The following is an 18,170-nucleotide window of genomic DNA, read 5'->3' on the forward strand; positions in this document are numbered from 1 at the left end:
TTCAAAAAGGCTTTTGATTCTGTTGACAGAGCAACTATATATAAAATAATTCGAGAATTTGGCATAAAGTCTAAACTGGCAAATCTAATCCGTGAAACACTTACAGACACAGTCTCTAAAGTGAAATTTCTGGGAGAGATATCACAGCCTTTCAAAATAAAATCTGGTGTACGACAAGGCGACGGACTATCCCCAATTCTTTTTAATTGTGTCTTAGAGAAAATAGTGAGAATATGGAACGAAAAACTTATTGAACTCAACATTTCACCGATAAGGTTAGGAAGAGGAAACAAAAGGATCGAAATAAATTGTCTTGCATTTGCAGATGACTTTGCAATCCTTTCTGAAAATGTGACATCTGCTATAACCCAAGTAAATGTCTGATCGCCAGTAGAACTGGTTAAGAATTTCTGCAGAAAAAACAAAATTTTTAACAAATATTTGGGATGCACCAAAATTTCTGAAAACAGATATTGGCCAAATAGAGAGGGAAAAAAAAATTCAAATATCTAGGGGAAATAATCCAAGAAAATGGTTTAGAAAAATCTGCAGTAGAGGAGAGGGTACATAAAATGGAGAGAGCTTATGGTGTCACCAAAGATATCTACAATAAAAGATGCCTATCCAAAAATGCAAAAATAAGGCATTACAACACAGTAGTGAAGCCAGAATGCCTATATGCAAGCGAATGTCTGGCATTAAACTATAATTTAGATAAACTAGAAATACTAGAAAGGCGAATAATGAGGAAGATTAGGCCCACAAAACACAGCAGAAGGTTGGAAATTACGAAGTAATGCTGAAATATATCAAAAAATAGAAAATATATCAGATGTAATGAGGAAAAGGAGACTTATGTTTTTTGGACATTTATATCGAATGCAAGATAGTAGATTAACCAGTGAGATTTTCAGATATTTGTGGGGTAAGAAATCAACGACATGCTGGGTCAATGAAGTAAGAAAGGATTTAGAAAAAAACAATATAACAACAGAAGAAATAAATAATAGAGAAGGCTTTCGGGAAAAAGTATTGAAAATAGAAGGATTCCAAGGTAGGAAAGTAAAAAAGACTGGTTCAAAGTGGTCTGAAGACAGAAAGAAGAAACATAGTGAACAGATGAAAGCATACTGGAAGAAAAGGAAAGAACAAAGAAGAAGGAATTGAAATTGGCACGTGGTCCTCTGGTGGCCCATTCGAAAGAATAATAATAATAATAATAATAATAATAATAATAATAATAATAATAATAATAATAATAATGTTGGCTTTTAAGTCCCACTAAATACTTTTCCTAAGGACACCATAATTTAATTTCATTGATTGTAAATGTTAAATGACAAATTATTTGAAATGTTAGAAGACACTAACTAAAATAAAATTTATGAGAATAATCACATAGGGGCCGATGACCTTCGATGTTAGGCCCTTAAAATAACAATCATCATCATCATCATCATCATCATCACGAGAATAATCACTTCGAAAATTCGAAGTCATCATGGTTATTACCATTTTGTGATGATAACCACTTACTGACTCAATGTTAAGAAAAACAAACGAAAGACATTTGGTATAATTCTAGCCCCATAGGAAAAACAAGCCAGTGCTTTCCTTAAGACTGTCGTTCTGTGAAGTAATTGCAGTTGTACTGATTACTTGCCCAAAAAGTAATTTGCAATTGTAATTGAACGCAATACTTCTCAGCTACTGTAATTCAGTCCAGTTACTTTTTTCTTGTACCTTCCCCATCACTGATACTATTAATAGGAAACACGTTTATATACCTAATCGCTGGACTGAGTAGCTCAGATGGCAGAGCGCTGACCGTCGGACTGCAAGTTGGTAGGTGTCATTAGAGACGGTATATATTATTTCTTTTCTGCCTTATATCTAACCAATTAGTAATTTCGATCTTGGGTTAAGATTTTCATCTCAAAAATCACGGTGCGTCAGGAAGTCTGGGTGGTTCCAGCGACCCCAGAAATACCTGAAATAAGCTGAAGAAAGAAAAATATTGTTCTGTATGGGGCATCATATAATTATACGAATTCGAGATTGACAGCTGTATCGCCAAAGTGCAGACCCATGCATCATTACCGGGTTTACAGGAAGGTCTTGTTGCTCACTTAGTCATACATGGGATTTATATCGTTATATATATTGAAAATCAAGTAAAGTAGTAGTTTTACTTGACAGTTAAAATTGTGATTCGAACCACGTAAAATCTACGTAAAAACTGGACCACCAAGACGTGACTTTTCATTACAATAGAAAATTCTGATTATACCACCTTAACTGATTTGAAATATTAGTTACCCTAGATTGCAACGCAGCGGCACTGATTAGTATATCTATCTATCTATCTATCTATCTATCTATCTATCTATCTATCTATCTATCTATCTATCTATCTATCTATCCGTATTCATAGCTGTTGTGTTCATAATTTTCGATGGAATGTGTTTTGGGACGAAATCTAGAGTGAGAAAGTTGCCTTCGTGTGTCTTTCTTCGGAAAGCAAGTGAATCGATCAGAGTCCAGTTTTTCGTACTGAAAGACGTTTGAACGCTTTCTCCGCTGATAACCTGTTTCGAGGATTCTTGGCTCTAATGAGAGTTCTGAACCATAATTTTAACATAATAATCAATGGACAATACGTTTTTTCTGAATATAATTTGTTAATGCAGACATGGATTAAAGTCACGTTCTGTAACATTTTATAGTTTTTATTAGAGCTAAGCTCAGACAGGCCTATAAACTTACCGGTATATAAAGTGTCATGACTTGGGAACTAAGTCACCGTTAAGTATGAAGGAGCAACTACACAAGACTGCAGTTTTACTAAACCAGCAGTTCTGCGTTTAATTCGAACCATCGGTACGCGCCTTCGGTTCAAAAATTCCGCTGTTCAGCACCACGTCCCAGTTCCCTCACTTTCTGATTCAGCTGTCCCTCCCAGATTAACTTATTTGCTATTTGTTAGTCATGCTTCCTGTCTTTCGCATTATCTTCCCAGTTGACATTTGGTAAATTAAAATCACCTGCTACAGTCTCGTTCCTTTACGTGTCGTTTCACACATTGTTGATTATGTTATGAAATAATTCCGAATCAGTGTCTGCGTCACCCTTTCCAGGTCTGTAACACCAAAAGCATCAAGTTGTCTATTATTTTTAGAGATGAGCAGTACACTTGGTATATCATGTTACAAATTCTTCTTTCACCAGAATGAATACTCTCCCTCCTACCGTTCCTATCATGTCTGTACGATAAACACTCCAGCTCCGTGAGAAAATATATGCATCCATAATATCACTTCTCAGCCACGATTCAACATCTATTACAGTATCTGGTGTGTGTATATTAAATTAATTTTGTACCTTTCTTTATAATACTTTTGCAGTTTGACACTAACATTTTTATGTTATCCTTACTTGACTTGCAGATCCCTGTACTCTTAATCACCGTTCCCTAGTCCACCCCGTCTCCCTGAATGTACTTTTCTGAACAAACCTCGTAACTTATGCGTACCATTACTGTTCAACTGAACGTCATAGGAGCACAGATCCCTATATTCTACCCACCCATTAGGATCTAGAAATCTCACTCCCAGTTTCTCAGATACCCACTCCATAGTCTCATTTAAATTCCCTGTCACCTTCCAGTCAGTATCCCTCATAGACAGTAATGCACGGATAACAATCTCCGCTTCCTTGAACTTCTTCTGTGCTCTATTAACCAGATCCCACATCTCCAACAATGTTTTTTTTTTTTTTTTTTGCTATTTGTTTTACGTCGCACCGACACAGGTAGGTGTTATGGCGACGATGGGATAGGAAAGGCCTAGGAATAGAAAGGAAGCGGCCGTGGCCTTAATTAAGGTACAGCCCCAGCATTTGCCTGGTGTGAAAATGGGAAACCACGGTAAACCATCTTCAGGGCTGCCGACTGTGGGGTTTGAACCCACTATCTCCCGATTACTGGACACTGGCCGCACTTAAGCGACTGCAGCTATCGAGCTCGGTTTTCCTACTTTTAAAGACATCATTCGAACTTATTCGTGTTCTAATGTCATTCCACGCTATCTCTCCACTGGCAGCTCGCAACATGCCACTTAGTCGAGCAGCTCTTCTCCTTTCTCCCAAGTTTTCCCAGACCAAACTTTACAACATATTTGTAACGCTACTCTTTTGTTGAAAATCACCCAGAAAAAATCGAGCTGTTTTTTTAGGATTTTTTCCAGTTCTTGAATCAAGCAATCCTGGTGAGGGTTCCATACGCTGGAACCATACTCTAGTTGGGGGTCTTACCAGAGACTTATATGCCCTCTCCTTTACATCCTTAAATTAACCTTTAATACCCTCATAACCATGTGCAGAGGTCTGTACTCTTTATTTACAATCCCCTTTATGTGGTTATCCCAATGAAGATCTTTCCTTGTGTTATCAGCTAGGTACGTACAGTGATTCCCATAAGGAATTTTCACCCTATCCACGCAGTACTTAAAATTGAGAAGACTTTTCCTATTTGTGAAACTCACAACGTGACTTTAAACCCCATTTATGGTCATACCGTGCAAGTCGACTACGGTCAGGGGCGCGCAGCTGTGAGGTTGCATTCTGGAGATAGTGGGTTCGAACCCCTGAAATGGTTTTCCGTGTTTTCCCATTTTCGCATCGGGAAAATCCTGGGGCTGTACCTTAATTAAGGCCATGGCCACTTCCTTCCACTCCTAGCCCTTTCCCATCCCATCGTCGCCGTAAGACCTATCTGTGTCGGTGCCACGTAAAGCACATTGGAAAAAATCATACCATTGTCTACTGTCCATCTCACACTATCGAGGTCATTTTGCAGTTAGTTTCATTGCCAATAAATCGGTATATTTCTCCAGTTCATGACCCTTGTGGATGGGGTGGTAGAATGCCCCCACGGTGCCCCTTGCCTGTGTTAGAATGCGACTAAAATGGGCTCCGGGGGCTCTTAACTTAGGTTGGCGACCACGGAGCTCTTAGTTGATCCTGGTATTGCTTCCATTTACTTGTGTCAGGCTCGTCACTTTTTTCTATCCTACTCGACCTCCCTTAGTCAACTCTTCTTCTTTTTCGACCTCGACGATATTACTCGGCCTAGGGAGTCTTTCATTTTCGCGCCTTTCATGACCCTTGTCTTCCTTTTGCCGATACCTTCATTTTTTCACTCTGGTGTTAATAGAGGATAGTTGTCCAGTTGTACTTCATCTTAAAACAATAATCATCACCACCACTCTACAATTCATGACTGGGCGAGTTAGCTACGCGATTTGGGTCGTTTAGCTATGAGTTTGCATTCAGGAGAGGGTCTTTTCGAATCCCACCATCGAAAGCCGATTTTCACGCCAAATTGTGCCTTAATTTCGGCCACGGTCTCTTCCTTTCCAGTCGTAATTATCGTATTTATCGCCTGTCTGAGTCGGTGGGTCGTAAAACAAAATAGAGTCTACAGTTCATACACAAGGTCATCTAAGTCATCAGTTATCATCAAATGCTCCGAGCCGCCCACCTATTTTCAGCATTTTATTATCCTACTACCGTTGATTTCACGGCAGAATGATTATTACTACTCCATTGAGGATGCGTTAATTGATCACTCACTCAGGTTTCATTGAAATGAGTTTTGTTTAAAGCCAATCAGTTTCCTTGTGAGAGCTTCTCGTCATTGAGTGAAGATGTGGGTATCAGTGGGACAGTGTTACAGACATCCCACCTGCGTGGACTAGCGGTCGTTCAACCTTCACACACTAGTAACGGAACACGATGAGCTGCGCGATCAAGTTCTTCCGATAAAGGTGTAGAGTTGTCTCAATGCTCAGTAACGTATAATGAGAGAATATAAAATCCTCATACAGAATTGAGGGGTTCCTCGAAGAAAAATCTACATTAGTCCAAAATCAAGCTGTGTGGTAAACATGAACACAGAGAGATATAGTGAATAAAATCACCTTTCGATATGCATCAACAAAAGAAAGTGATTGCATGTATGTTAGTTACTATCCGCGGAACTGAAAGAAGAATAATGCCACTTTTGGTTGAAAGTTCCAGATTACAAGTATACATGAGATAATCTCTCGGTTTTAAAATTACCCCCACTTAATGTATCTGAACATCGAGGTAACATGAGGTAGAACTTTTCCCTTTGGTGTCTGTCTAGTTATCTATCTGTTTGTATATTCCTAAAAGTGGAAAACTGCTGTACTTATTTCAACCAAATTACTAATTTGGATTCTACTCGCTCAGAATTGTGTTTTCGGGTGGATATGATGTCATGGTAATCACATAGAGTTGCTATTTATAGTAAGATTTTTCTCAAATATTTTCGTTAACGTTAGGTCTATCAAAAGACTGTATACACCCCAAACTTTTAAGGATATGTCATTTCCGTTCCTTTATGCCATGTACGTATTTATCGTATGACGGATAATAACGCAGATGATTACAAAAAATTGGATTTTTAGTCGAAGTCCCGTGGGACATTTTGTGCGTGTCACTTCAAGGTGGGCAAGGGGAAAAGCTAAAGATCCATTTTACTCTTTTCGATAGGACAGATATTAAGAGAGGTATCATCAATGTCAGAGCGCCACGCCAGTCCAAATTAATTTTAACAAAAAATTGTTGAGGAAAATTTTTGAAATATCAAGGAGATAATCTATATACTAATATTATATGTAAGTGGAAATTTAACGGTTTTTGCTGGCAGGACGTAGTGTTTACACTGCACTATGTCTTCTGGTATGGGCTAGAGCAATTTTGTTACTTTCATTGATCTGTCGCTGTCTTATCCTTGGCTTTGACAATATGAAAGTGACTAAGGTATGAGCGATGCTAGTAATGCCATTCCTTCTGCAGCCAGTCCCAGCTATGAATGGTGTGAAAATGTTGCTCATAGGGCTGGTTGGTGCATGCATTTCAGTAGGATTGGCAGACTGATATGTAATAGCAATTTCTGGCTCGGTGAGGAAAGCAACGGGAAACTACCTCACTCCTCATTTCCCTAGTACGCCTCTTCAGTGATGCCTAGGCCATCTATGACAGCTGATGGCGGAACTGTTGAGGATCCAACCAGCCTTAGGGCTGAGGACTGAACATACACAAATGTTTATAAACTCTAGCTTGTCAATTGACAGAAAGTGCTGTCTTCATATTTGTTTCAGGCTCAATGCCCGCATCACTCAAAACCTTCATCCTGCTAACTGATATGTAGTCAAAGAATATCGCAGTATCTTGACACCAGTGTGTAGTGCGTTCATACCGACAAATTAGGCAGTCACTCTCATGAAAGTTGAATATTGTATGGGTTTTATTACTTTTCCTGTTGAATTTATGAGGGAGCGTTCTTGCCAATATTCATCATCAGAGCCTAAACTCTCGAATATTTACACTTTGAATCAGTCGAAAGGGGACGTTGCGTAATGTCATCTTTTGCAAAATGCTTTGTATTTCCTGTTAAATGCAGCAAACAAAGAATATAGATATTCATATTTAGGGAGAGTAGAGGTACAAAGTTATAATACAAAATCATGATGTTGATAGATTTTCCGATAAATTCGTCCTTTTACCTGATTAAACGAAGCATCCCAAGGTAAAGATTATCGAGGGCAGAGAAATTTCCGATATTAACTTGTATGGTGACAAGATAGGGGCAAATTATAAAAGAGGGCATCGCAAGGAAAGCGAGACTTGCATGACAGCTTGGCTTTAATTAGTGCTCTTTTTCTACTTATTATACATGTTTCACTATCCGCATGATTGAATGTAGCAGTGATGCAGGCTTCCGAGGGTATCAGTTGAAGCATTTTTTTACAAAGAAACAATTTTCGTTTCCCTCATTAACATAAAACATTTAATAATAATAATAATAATAATAATAATAATAATAATAATAATCCTACCCGAAGATTGGAAAATAGCTTTGATCCATCCATTATACAAAAAAGGCAGCATGAAGAACATCAGCAACTACAGAGGAATATCTTTGCTACCCGTGACTTACAAAATTCTATCACTTGCCATCCTGGAGCGTTTGGAAGCACAAGTCGAACATCAAATAGGTGAATACCAAGGAGGGTTCAGAAAAGGTCGCTCAACAGCTGAACAGATCCAAAATCTCAAAACGATCATCAGATAATGTACACTAAAGTCCAAGCAGTATGTGTCTGTCTTTGTGGACTTTAAGAAAGCATACGACTCCATTGACCGGGAAGTCCTGCTAAACATCTTAAATGAATTTGGAGTTGATTTGAAACTGCTGGCATTAATTAGAGCCACCCTGACCGATACAAAATCCAAGGTGAAGTTCCACGCATGTCTCTCGCATTCCTTTGATATCAAAACAGGAGTCCGACAAGGTGATGGGCTATCCCCGATACTCTTCAACTGTGTTCTTGAAAAGATCATCAGAACCTGGCGGGTGAGATTACAGGAAACCAACTACAATCCATTGAGAATAGGAACCAAATCCAAGGGGATCGCAATAGACTGCTTAGCATTTGCCGATGATATTGCTGTTCTCTCAAACGACATAGAAACCGCTAGAGCTCAAGTTGAAATTTTAAAGGAAATTGCAGAACAAACTAGTTTGCAGATATCGTTTGAGAAAACAGAAGTCATGACTAACATCAAAGAGGCTCCACCAAAACTCCATACAAAATACGGGGACATCACCCGAGTAGACAAATTCAAATACCTGGGTGAGATCATCATGAAAAATGGACTGGATAAAGAAGCACTTCAGGAGCAAGTACGCAAACTGGAAATAGCCTACCAAACATCCCGCACAATCTACAACAAAAAATGCCTTTCCCAAAACACCAAGATACGTCACTATGAAACAGTTCTGAAGCCAGTAGTTCTATATGCAGCCGAAACCCTGTCTCTAAATGCCAACAAAGGACTCCCTGAAGAACTGGAGAAAAGAAAACGCAAAATTGTGAGAGGAATCTTGGGATCAAAGTACAGAAATGGAATCCATCAAAAGAGATCTAACAAGGAAGTCTACAGCAAAATAGAGAAAATTACCGACACAATCAGAAAAAGACGGGCACGATTTTACGGTCATCTGAAAAGAATGGACGGAAGAAAGTCAACTAAAGAAATCTTTCACTTTTTTGATTCAAACCCCAAAACCACAATTCCCTGGTTTAGAAATACTAAAGAAGACCTGCAAATGCTACATATCTCAGCTGAAGACGCCCTTAACAGAGATCTCTTCCGCAAGAAAATATTGACGAACGGACTAAACCGAGACGAGCAACCTTGGGCAGAGGAGCGTAAGCAGGCCCACTCACAAAGAATGAGGGAAATTTGGGCTCTAAAGAAGGCCAAGTTCAGTGTCAAATGCAACAAGACTTAACGTGGTCCTTGATGGCCCCAGCGAATTATATAATAATAATAATAATAATAATAATAATAATAATAATAATAATAATAATAATAATAATAATAATAATAATAATGGTTTTACGTTCCACTAACTACTTTTTTCTACGGTTTTCGGACTTGCAGAAGTGCTGGAATTTGTTCTTACTGGAGTTCCTTTCCGTGCCCCTAAATTTTCCGTCACGAGGCTAACGTATTCGACTGATGCGGGATAGAACCCACCAATCTAATCTCAGAAGGCCAGCGGTCCGGTCTACCGTATTAGCTACTTAGAGGACGGCAATGTATAGGAACCGTCTGATGACCTGTGTTATTATGTGCTCTGTGGTAATATACGTAACTAATTAAGGTTCTGAGGCTTAGTGTAGTGCACAAGTAGTTGGAACAGGGAATCATCCCATCATTAACATGGAGTGAATGTAGAATCGTTTGTAGGAAACACATTCTCAGGATAGCCACCGGCATCAGAAGCACTCAGCATGGTTCATTGTCTTCGAATTCAATAGTGCTAAGTACAGTTGTATTAAAAAACAACAACAATGAAACTGAATGTTAGCCCCTACCCTACCCGTATTTTGATACCATATTTTAGTTATTATTAGTTTAACAATCCCATAATATATCGTCCAAACATATAATATAATTTAAGGAACTAATTCTCCAATACATCATTTTAAGTTACACCTCCATGTTTTTAAATGTTACCTGTAGTTGTGTGCAGATGAAGTGAACAAGTTTTTGGGTATGTATTTTTGAAGAACAATTTAAATTAGTGTTTTCAGATGTTGTGATTTAAAAATAGGAGTACTAAATTATTAGAAAAGTAATCAAAATTGGCACCTCAGCAGATTATTTTTAACATTATTTTATTAATTAACATAATACCTTCAATCTTAATAATAATTGTGTAGTTGGCTTACAATAAATTTTCAGTCGGTATTTTCGTTACAGTATTTCGATATCTTCTAAATCCATTTCGTCTTTGAAAACTGAATTGATGCAAAACTCAACTGATGCAAATATGATAAGATATTAAAATTGAAGGTTTGTTCCATATGGGCTCTAATCGAATTTTTGTACATTTGTCCTGGTTCATATAATGAAATCCTACGGAAACACTTTTTTACGGCCTGAAATATTGTGGTCAACAATCTCGTGAGCTTAGTGCGTGCGAAGTTTGATAACCTGTGTGGTCTTGGTATTTGTTTTCAGCTTCAGAAAGAAACGACTGCAGTCATGTGTCTTAGAAGTGAAGGGGCTTCGGAAAACAACTTCTGATATAGTCAAGGGTGTGACTCTAGTCATCATCTCTTTCACAGTCAGTCTTGTCCTTACGAAACTGAATGCAACGTTTCGGCCCTTATGACAGGATTTTCACCCAGTCTGTGTTAGCGCTAAGCGGCCGTCCTATATTCCCCCACTCCCTTTCCTATTGGCGCTACAGTCCTTTTGGACCTTGGCCTACCGGACGGCCGTTGTTCAGCTCGAAAGCCTGCAGATTACGCGTGGTCATTGCGGCGAATCCTCTTCGCCGTTATGCTTGGTTTTCTGGACCAGGGCCGCTGTCTCACAGTCAAAAATCCACAACCTGACCTGGAATTGACCCGGGGCCTGCGAATAACATCGCCATACCGCGGAGCCGATATCTCTATTCCAGACTCTCTAAAAACCATTATGTTGGGCGAGTTGGCCGTGTGGTTAGGAGCGCGCAGCTGTGAGCTCGCATCTGGGAGATAGTGAGTTCGAACCCCATTGTCGGCAGGCCTGAAGCCTGAAGATGGTTTTCCGTGGTTTTCAATTTTCACACCAAGCAAATGCTGGGGCTGTACCTTAATTAAGGCCACGGCCGCTTCCTTCCCATTCCTAGGCCTTTCCTGTTCCATCGTCGCCATAAGACCTATCTGTGTCGGTGCGACGTAAAGCCACTAGCAAAAAAAAAAAAACAAAAAAAAAAAACATTATCAGCTATTGAAATAGCAGTTCGACGGTTAAGGCGCTGGCTTTCTGAGCTCAGATTGGCAGGTTCGATTCTGGCTCAGTCCAGTGCTATTTGAAGGTGCTCAAAATACGTCAGCAGCTCCTTGTCGATAGATTTACTGGCACGTAAAATAACTTCTACGGGACAAAATTCCGGCAACTCGACGTCTCCAAAAACCATACAATGAGTTAGTGCGACGTAAAAGCATTATTTTATTAGCAGCGAATTCTTCCAATATTGGAAGACGTTAAGCAAATAACTCAATCATTTCTTCTGTGGGTTATTCTTGTTTTTCCAATAGGTTTTCATTCTTTCCGAGAAGGCTTCTTTACGTTCTGCCAACCACTTTGGTCTGTTTTTTCTTTTCTTTTGTGGTTGCTCTGATGTAACTTCCGAGTTGTTTACTTTGTGTCTGACGATGTCTCTTTCTAGGATATCTGTTGACCTTATGTTTGCGTTTTTGAGGACCTTTCGAAGTTCGTTAAGCCAGGGTGCTGACTTCTTAAGCGAGGTTACATAATCTGTTAACCTTTCTGTCAATCGATTTTCTGGTTATCTAGTCAGATGGCCGAAGTATTTCATTCGTATTTTCCTAATGTTAATTTCGATGTTTGAGAACTTTTCTGTTATTTTGATTGATTGTAACCTGTATTTATATTATTATTATTATTAAAATAGGAATTCACTTTTGTCTTGCATTGAAACTGTGCATCATCATTTCTCATTAGTTATCGCTGAGGGGATGATTACTTATGAGTGCATCGCCGTCAAACTCTGAATCACAGCCATCATAAAGAGCCGCTGGATAGTCTCTGTCGTGAACATGTTTTCCATCTGTGGGACTTTTCTTTTTAATGTTGAGAACATTTCTTAACAGACGAAGTAGGGGTCACCATTCTACGAAAAACGTAAAATTAAGCAATATCCTCAATTGTGACGAAAGTTGAAGGCCCGTAAACATTTCAAATTGTGAGTCTTGGGCAGCTCTATCAAAATAAAAACACAAATTTCGAAAATCACTTCTGGCCTAAATGCAGTTCCGAAAAAAGCGCCTAATATCGCTTATTTCTTCACTTGTTTTCTTTTTGATGCAAATCCCAGCCAAATTAACTTATTTACATAATTCTTTCTGTAATGTGTTCCTTGGTTCAATACCCTCAGCCTTCTTTTATAATATTTTTAAAAATGTCCACACCGAATGTACTTATAAGGGCTTAAGTGAAACGATGCATTGATTGACATTAACGTTCGTAGTGGTAGAAAAGGCAAACTGCTGATCTGATCGACCGGATAACGATGATTAATAAAAGGTTGTAATTTATAGAAATAAATAAAATTATTCTCCTACTTTATTATATTTTATTTACCTAAAATTCGTAGCTCATATCCCTAGGATGTTTTCAATATTGAGTTGTTTGCCTGAAGGACTAGAAGTGTGGATTTTTTTTTTTTTGTAGGGGAGGGGAAGCTTTGTCACCGTTTGAATTATGATCTTGGAATATTTCCACAATAAAAAGAAGACTATTTTGTTTGCTTACTCTATTCTGGAGTGTCAATACTATGGATTTTTCTTTCAAAAATGGGTACTCTTGACTGAAAAAAGATGGCATTGATATGACCATTAGAAACACAAGCTGTTATTACAACAAGGAGTAGGCCTACCTTGTAAATCGAGAACGGATCTTCCCACGCGTATAACCTTCTGCTGCCTTATTTGACAGATTTATTTTGTAACGCGGAACGTCGCTCTGCTTACATTTAGTGCAACACTGGAAAGTAAATGAAGGTAATATGACTCTTGTAGGGCACCGCCTCACTTCCGTATGGTTCCATGTGGGCTAAAACCAAGGTTCCTCGATATAGAACCACACTGCTATGTTTTATTAATCCTCAGATTAGGCGCAAATTGCGCGAACATGTGACCTGCAATTTACCAACCGAAAAGCGTACGCACCTGCAAAATCATGCACAAGTTCTTTAAGAAAAGTTAAGCGAGAATTTTGAAAATAGCCTATAGTTCTATGTGCACAGTACTTGATGATTATTTATCCTTGTGGTAATATGCCAGATTAGAAGCCTGCAAACTAAGAAAATTTAATTAATTAAAAAGTGTAGCTTTTATGACTGGGCAGAATAAATCGACTCTCGTTATGAGGTGCCCATAAAACTTCAGCCTCTTCTTACGTGTGGTGACTTGTGATCTTCTCTCTCTGTCTGTATAGATCTTCATTTCTCCTATTCCTCCATATATCATCCTTTCTTTTTTTTGTTTTTCGGATCCTAGGGTCTTTCTCAAGATGTTTCTTTCTCTTTTCTCTAGCTCATTCATCTCTCCTTTCTTATTCAGTATCAGACATTTTGAACTGTAAAGTCCCTTTGGTTGTATAACCGTGCTACAGTGTCTGATGTTTGTTCTGTAAGATATCGTTCTTTTATTATCATCATCACCATCTGTTACATATACAATTGTGAGATATCTCGGTGGCATCCTTACTTACAGCAGTATTACCGCGACGTTTAATTTAAAACCTAAATTACATAACAGCAACAAATACAGCAAACAGGTTTTTTTCTTCATTAAATGCTATTTGTTCGGGGCGTCGACCCTTGTGGATCTTCTGCCCCTACTGGCACCATATGATATGAACCTGCGTGTAAAGTGGAATGGCGGAAGTGTAGAGTGTTGTATGAGAGGAAAGGAACATTAAGGACGACACAAACACCCAGTCAGGCCAGGGATATTAATAATTACAATTAAAAAACCCTGACCCTGCCGGAAATCGAACCCGGGGCCTCCTACACCGCGGGGGTGGACACAACAAACAGTTACTTGAAAAGAATGAAATAATGTTATTTGCTTTACGCCCCACTAACTACTTTTACGGTTTTCGGAGACGCCGAGGTGCCGAAATGTAATCCCGCAGGAGTTCTTTTACGTGCCAGTAAATCTACCGACACGAGGCTGTCGTATTTGAGCACCTTCAAATACCACCGGACTGAGCCAGGATCGAACCTGCCAAGTTGGAGTCAGAAGGCTAGCGCCTCAACCGTCTGAGCCACTCAGCCCGGCTACTTGAAAAGAAAATATTACAAGTCAAAGAAGATATCTCATAAAAAAGGAGCTTCCACGATAACGAAATAAGAATAAAAAGTACATTAAAGCAAGAAACAAAGAAAGTCAATTAAAATGACACGAGTGGTGCAACATAATCATTAAAAGCAATGTCCGGCTCTATGGCTAAATGGTTAGCGTGCTGGCCTTTGGTCACATGGGTCCCGGGTTCGATTCCCGGCAGGGTCGGGTATTTTAACCAACATTGTTTAATTTCGCTGGCACGAGGGCTGGGTGTATGTGTCGTCTTCATCTTTATTTCATTCTCATCACGACGTGCAGGTCGCCTACGGGTCTCAAATCAAAGGACCTGTGGTTGGCGAGCCGAACATGTCCTCGGACACTCCCGGCACTAAAGGCTATACTCCATTTCATTAAAAGCAGTTGAAAGAAATTTGTTGAAAATTTTAAATATTCCCTTTCATTAGTTGTAACATAATTTCTAAGCAGTCACATACAAATTCACAGACAACGTAAATATTTGACGTTCCCAATTAAAACTGATTGCCATGGACTTGTTTAGAGTAGATTGCTATGTTCGATGTCACGGTGGTGGTGTTGACAATTGTTTTGAGAGGCCACCATCGTCTATTATCACTAAGCAGAAGGAAAGGTCCGACACTCGGAAACATGAAGATATCGGCGAAGGAGTGGGAAGGCCACGAAGGGTGTGAAAATGATAGACTTCTGAGGCCTCGTGCAGCTAACACCTTCGGGGTCGGAAAGAGCAAGGAGTTAACCAAGGGAGGTCGGATAGGAAATATGAAAGGGAGAAGTCTGACGTAAGTGAAAGCAGTGCTAGGGGAATCGTGGTCGCTAATCTCAAGTTGAGAATCCCTGATCACCCTTTTAGCCATCTCTTACAAAAGGCACAATAGGTGTTATTCTACCGTCCGCACGCACAAGGGGACTATTAAACACGTTCAACTGGGCGAGTTGGCCGTGCGGTTAGGGACGCGCGGCTGTGAGCTTGCATCCAGGAGATAGTGGGTTAGAATCCCACTGTCGGCAGTCCTGAAGATCCTTTTCCGTGGTTTCCCATTTTCACACCAGGCAAATGCCGGGGCTGTAACTTAATTAAGGCCACGGCCGCTTCCTTCCCACTCTTAGGCCTTTCCTATCCCATCGTCGCCATAAGACCTATCTGTGTCCGTGCCGCGTAAAGCCACTAGCAAAAAAAACAACAACAACAACAACACGTTCAACTTTACATCTCCATTGAAACATTCTACAAGCACTCTTGAAATTCAAGAATTGACTTCACCGGGCGAGTTGGCCGTGCGCGTAGAGGCGCGCGGCTGTGAGCTTGCATCCGGGAGATAGTAGGTTCGAATCCCACTATCGGCAGCCCTGAAGATGGTTTTCCGTGGTTTCCCATTTTCACACCAGGCAAATGCTGGGGCTGTACCTTAATTAAGGCCACGGCCGCTTCCTTCCAACTCCTATGCCTTTCCTATCCCATCGTCGCCATAAGACCTATCTGTGTCGGTGCGACGTAAAGCCCCTAGCAAAAAAAAAAAAAAAAAAGAATTGACTTCAGGTGCATCTCATGTTCAAGTACCCCAGGAAGAAGAAATTGGTGGTATAGTGTGTTGTATGAAGATGAAGAGGAAAGTGTTGAGACTATAACAAAAACACCCGGACTCCGAGCCAGAATAATTAATCAGATGCGATTAAAACAGCTGACTCGGCACGGAATCGAACTCGGGACTCTCTGATCCGAAGGCCTCAACGCTGACCGTTCAGCCAAGGAGTCGGACACAACTTGAATAATGTGTTGTAAATGTCTGTGTGGTGTAGTGATTAACGTGATTAGCTGCCACCCCCAGAGGCCCGGGTTCGATTCCCGGCTCTGCTATGCAATTTGAAAAGTGGTACGAGGGCTGGAACGGGGTCCACTCAGCCTCGGGAGGTCATCTGAGTAGAGGTGGGTTCGATTCTCACCTCAGCCATCCTGGAAGTGTTTTTACGAGGTTTCCCACTTCTCCTCCAGGCAAATGCCGGTTTGGTACCTAACTTAAGGCCATGGCCGCTTCCTTCCCTCTTCCCTGTCTATCTCTTCCAATCTTCCCATCCCCCATAAGGCCCCTGTTGAGCATAGCAGGTACTGGTCATCCTCCCCAGTTGTATACCCCGACCCAATGTCTCACGCTCCATGACACTGCCCTTGAGGCGGTATAAGTGGGATCCCTCGCTGAGTCCGAGGAAAAAAACCAACCCTGGAGGGTAAACAGATTAAGAAAGAAAGAGAAATATTTATACTAAATGAAAGATTGAAAGATTTATTTTAGAAATGTCTAATTTTAAGCGATAGTGCCTGTAAACATGCTTTTATGAACTATTGTATACATGTAGGTCATTTCGAAACTAAAATTAATATCCAAAAGTCACTATTAGAATTCGGCTGTCTAAAAGAATATTAACTTTCTCTTTACAACTAAGAGGGCTCTTAGAGGACTCTTATCGTGTAGAAGAGTACAGGGACGTCTTAACGTTCACTGAATTGTAATGCGTTATGTTATGGGGTTGTGGGTAATTGGGTCAGCGAGTCGTGGTTTCCTTAAACTAAATGGAAAGGGACTCTTCTAGCATACTGATTGTTCTTTCAGATGTCATCCTGGTGTATTGTATTCTGTGCTTCTCACGCATTTATGCCTTCTAGATTCCACTTCATTGTTGTTAGTTTCCCTTATCCCCTATTTACTTTTTCCCAACATTCATCTTAGTGAGTGTACTTGACAGAATTGCACATTAACCTACTAGTTGTGAATTGGTTATGGCGGCCTCAGAACAGTGTAATTGTTCCCTCGATTAAAGATGTACGCACGTGTGCTTGATCTCTTTCACTGTCCTCGTAATAATAAATAGGTTATTTTTGTTGTTTGAACAGAACCGAATCAAAGCCCACATGCGGACTATGTGCACCGATTGCAAGGAAACTTCTTGGTAAGAACAATTAAGACATAGACAGCATTCTACTGTAAAATCATATTTACATTCTTAACAAAATAGTAATTTGTTGTTTGCCGGGCTGAGTGGCTCAGACGGTTGAGGCGCTGGCCTTCTGGCCCCATCCTGGCAGGTTCGATCCTGACTCAGTCCGATGGTATTTGAAGGTGCTCAAATATGTCAGCCTCGTGTCGGTAGATTTGCGGGCGCGTAAAAGAACTCCTGCGGGACTGAATTCCAGCATCTCGGCGTCTTCGAAAACCATAAAAGTAGTCAGTGGGACGCAAAGCTAATGACATTATTATTAGTAATTTGTTGTGCAATTTTAAATAGAATGCGCTGTATCCAACGCATCGATTATAGTGACAGTTAGTAAGATGATTAATTAAGACAGAAGATCTCTGCATTCCTGTCCGGCTCCATGGCTAAATGGTTAGCGTGCTGGCCTTTGATCACAGGGGTCGCGGGTTCGATTCCTGGCAGGGTCAGGAATTTTAACCATCATTGGTTAATTTCGCTGGCACGGGGGCTGGGTGTATGTGTCGTCTTCATCATCATTTCGTCCTCATCACGACGCGCAGGTCGCCTACGGGAGTCAAATCGAAAGACCTGCACCTGGCGAGCCGAACATGTCCTCGGACACTCCCGGCATTAAAAGCCATACTCTATTTTTTCTGCATTCCTGGAGCTGTTACTTCGGATGTCCACAACATGATAAAA

General features: G+C 40.2%; 2 protein-coding genes across 2 annotated transcripts in view; one reads left to right on the forward strand and one right to left on the reverse strand.

The window, feature by feature from the left end:
* haf (leucine-rich repeat and fibronectin type-III domain-containing protein hattifattener) overlaps positions 1-3,752 on the reverse strand; it is a 41,947-nt gene extending 38,195 nt beyond the window's left edge. Inside the window, exon 1 of the mRNA XM_068228577.1 lies at positions 3,609-3,752. Coding sequence (XP_068084678.1) covers positions 3,609-3,752 — 144 coding nt within the window. The remainder of the gene's footprint in view (positions 1-3,608) is intronic.
* Positions 1-18,170, forward strand: part of Rab3GAP1 (RAB3 GTPase activating protein subunit 1) — a 452,945-nt gene that overhangs the window by 134,018 nt on the left and 300,757 nt on the right. The window lies entirely within an intron of this gene.

The sequence above is a fragment of the Anabrus simplex genome, chromosome 7, assembly GCF_040414725.1.
Source record: "Anabrus simplex isolate iqAnaSimp1 chromosome 7, ASM4041472v1, whole genome shotgun sequence".
In the NCBI taxonomy this organism is placed as follows: domain Eukaryota; kingdom Metazoa; phylum Arthropoda; class Insecta; order Orthoptera; family Tettigoniidae; genus Anabrus; species Anabrus simplex.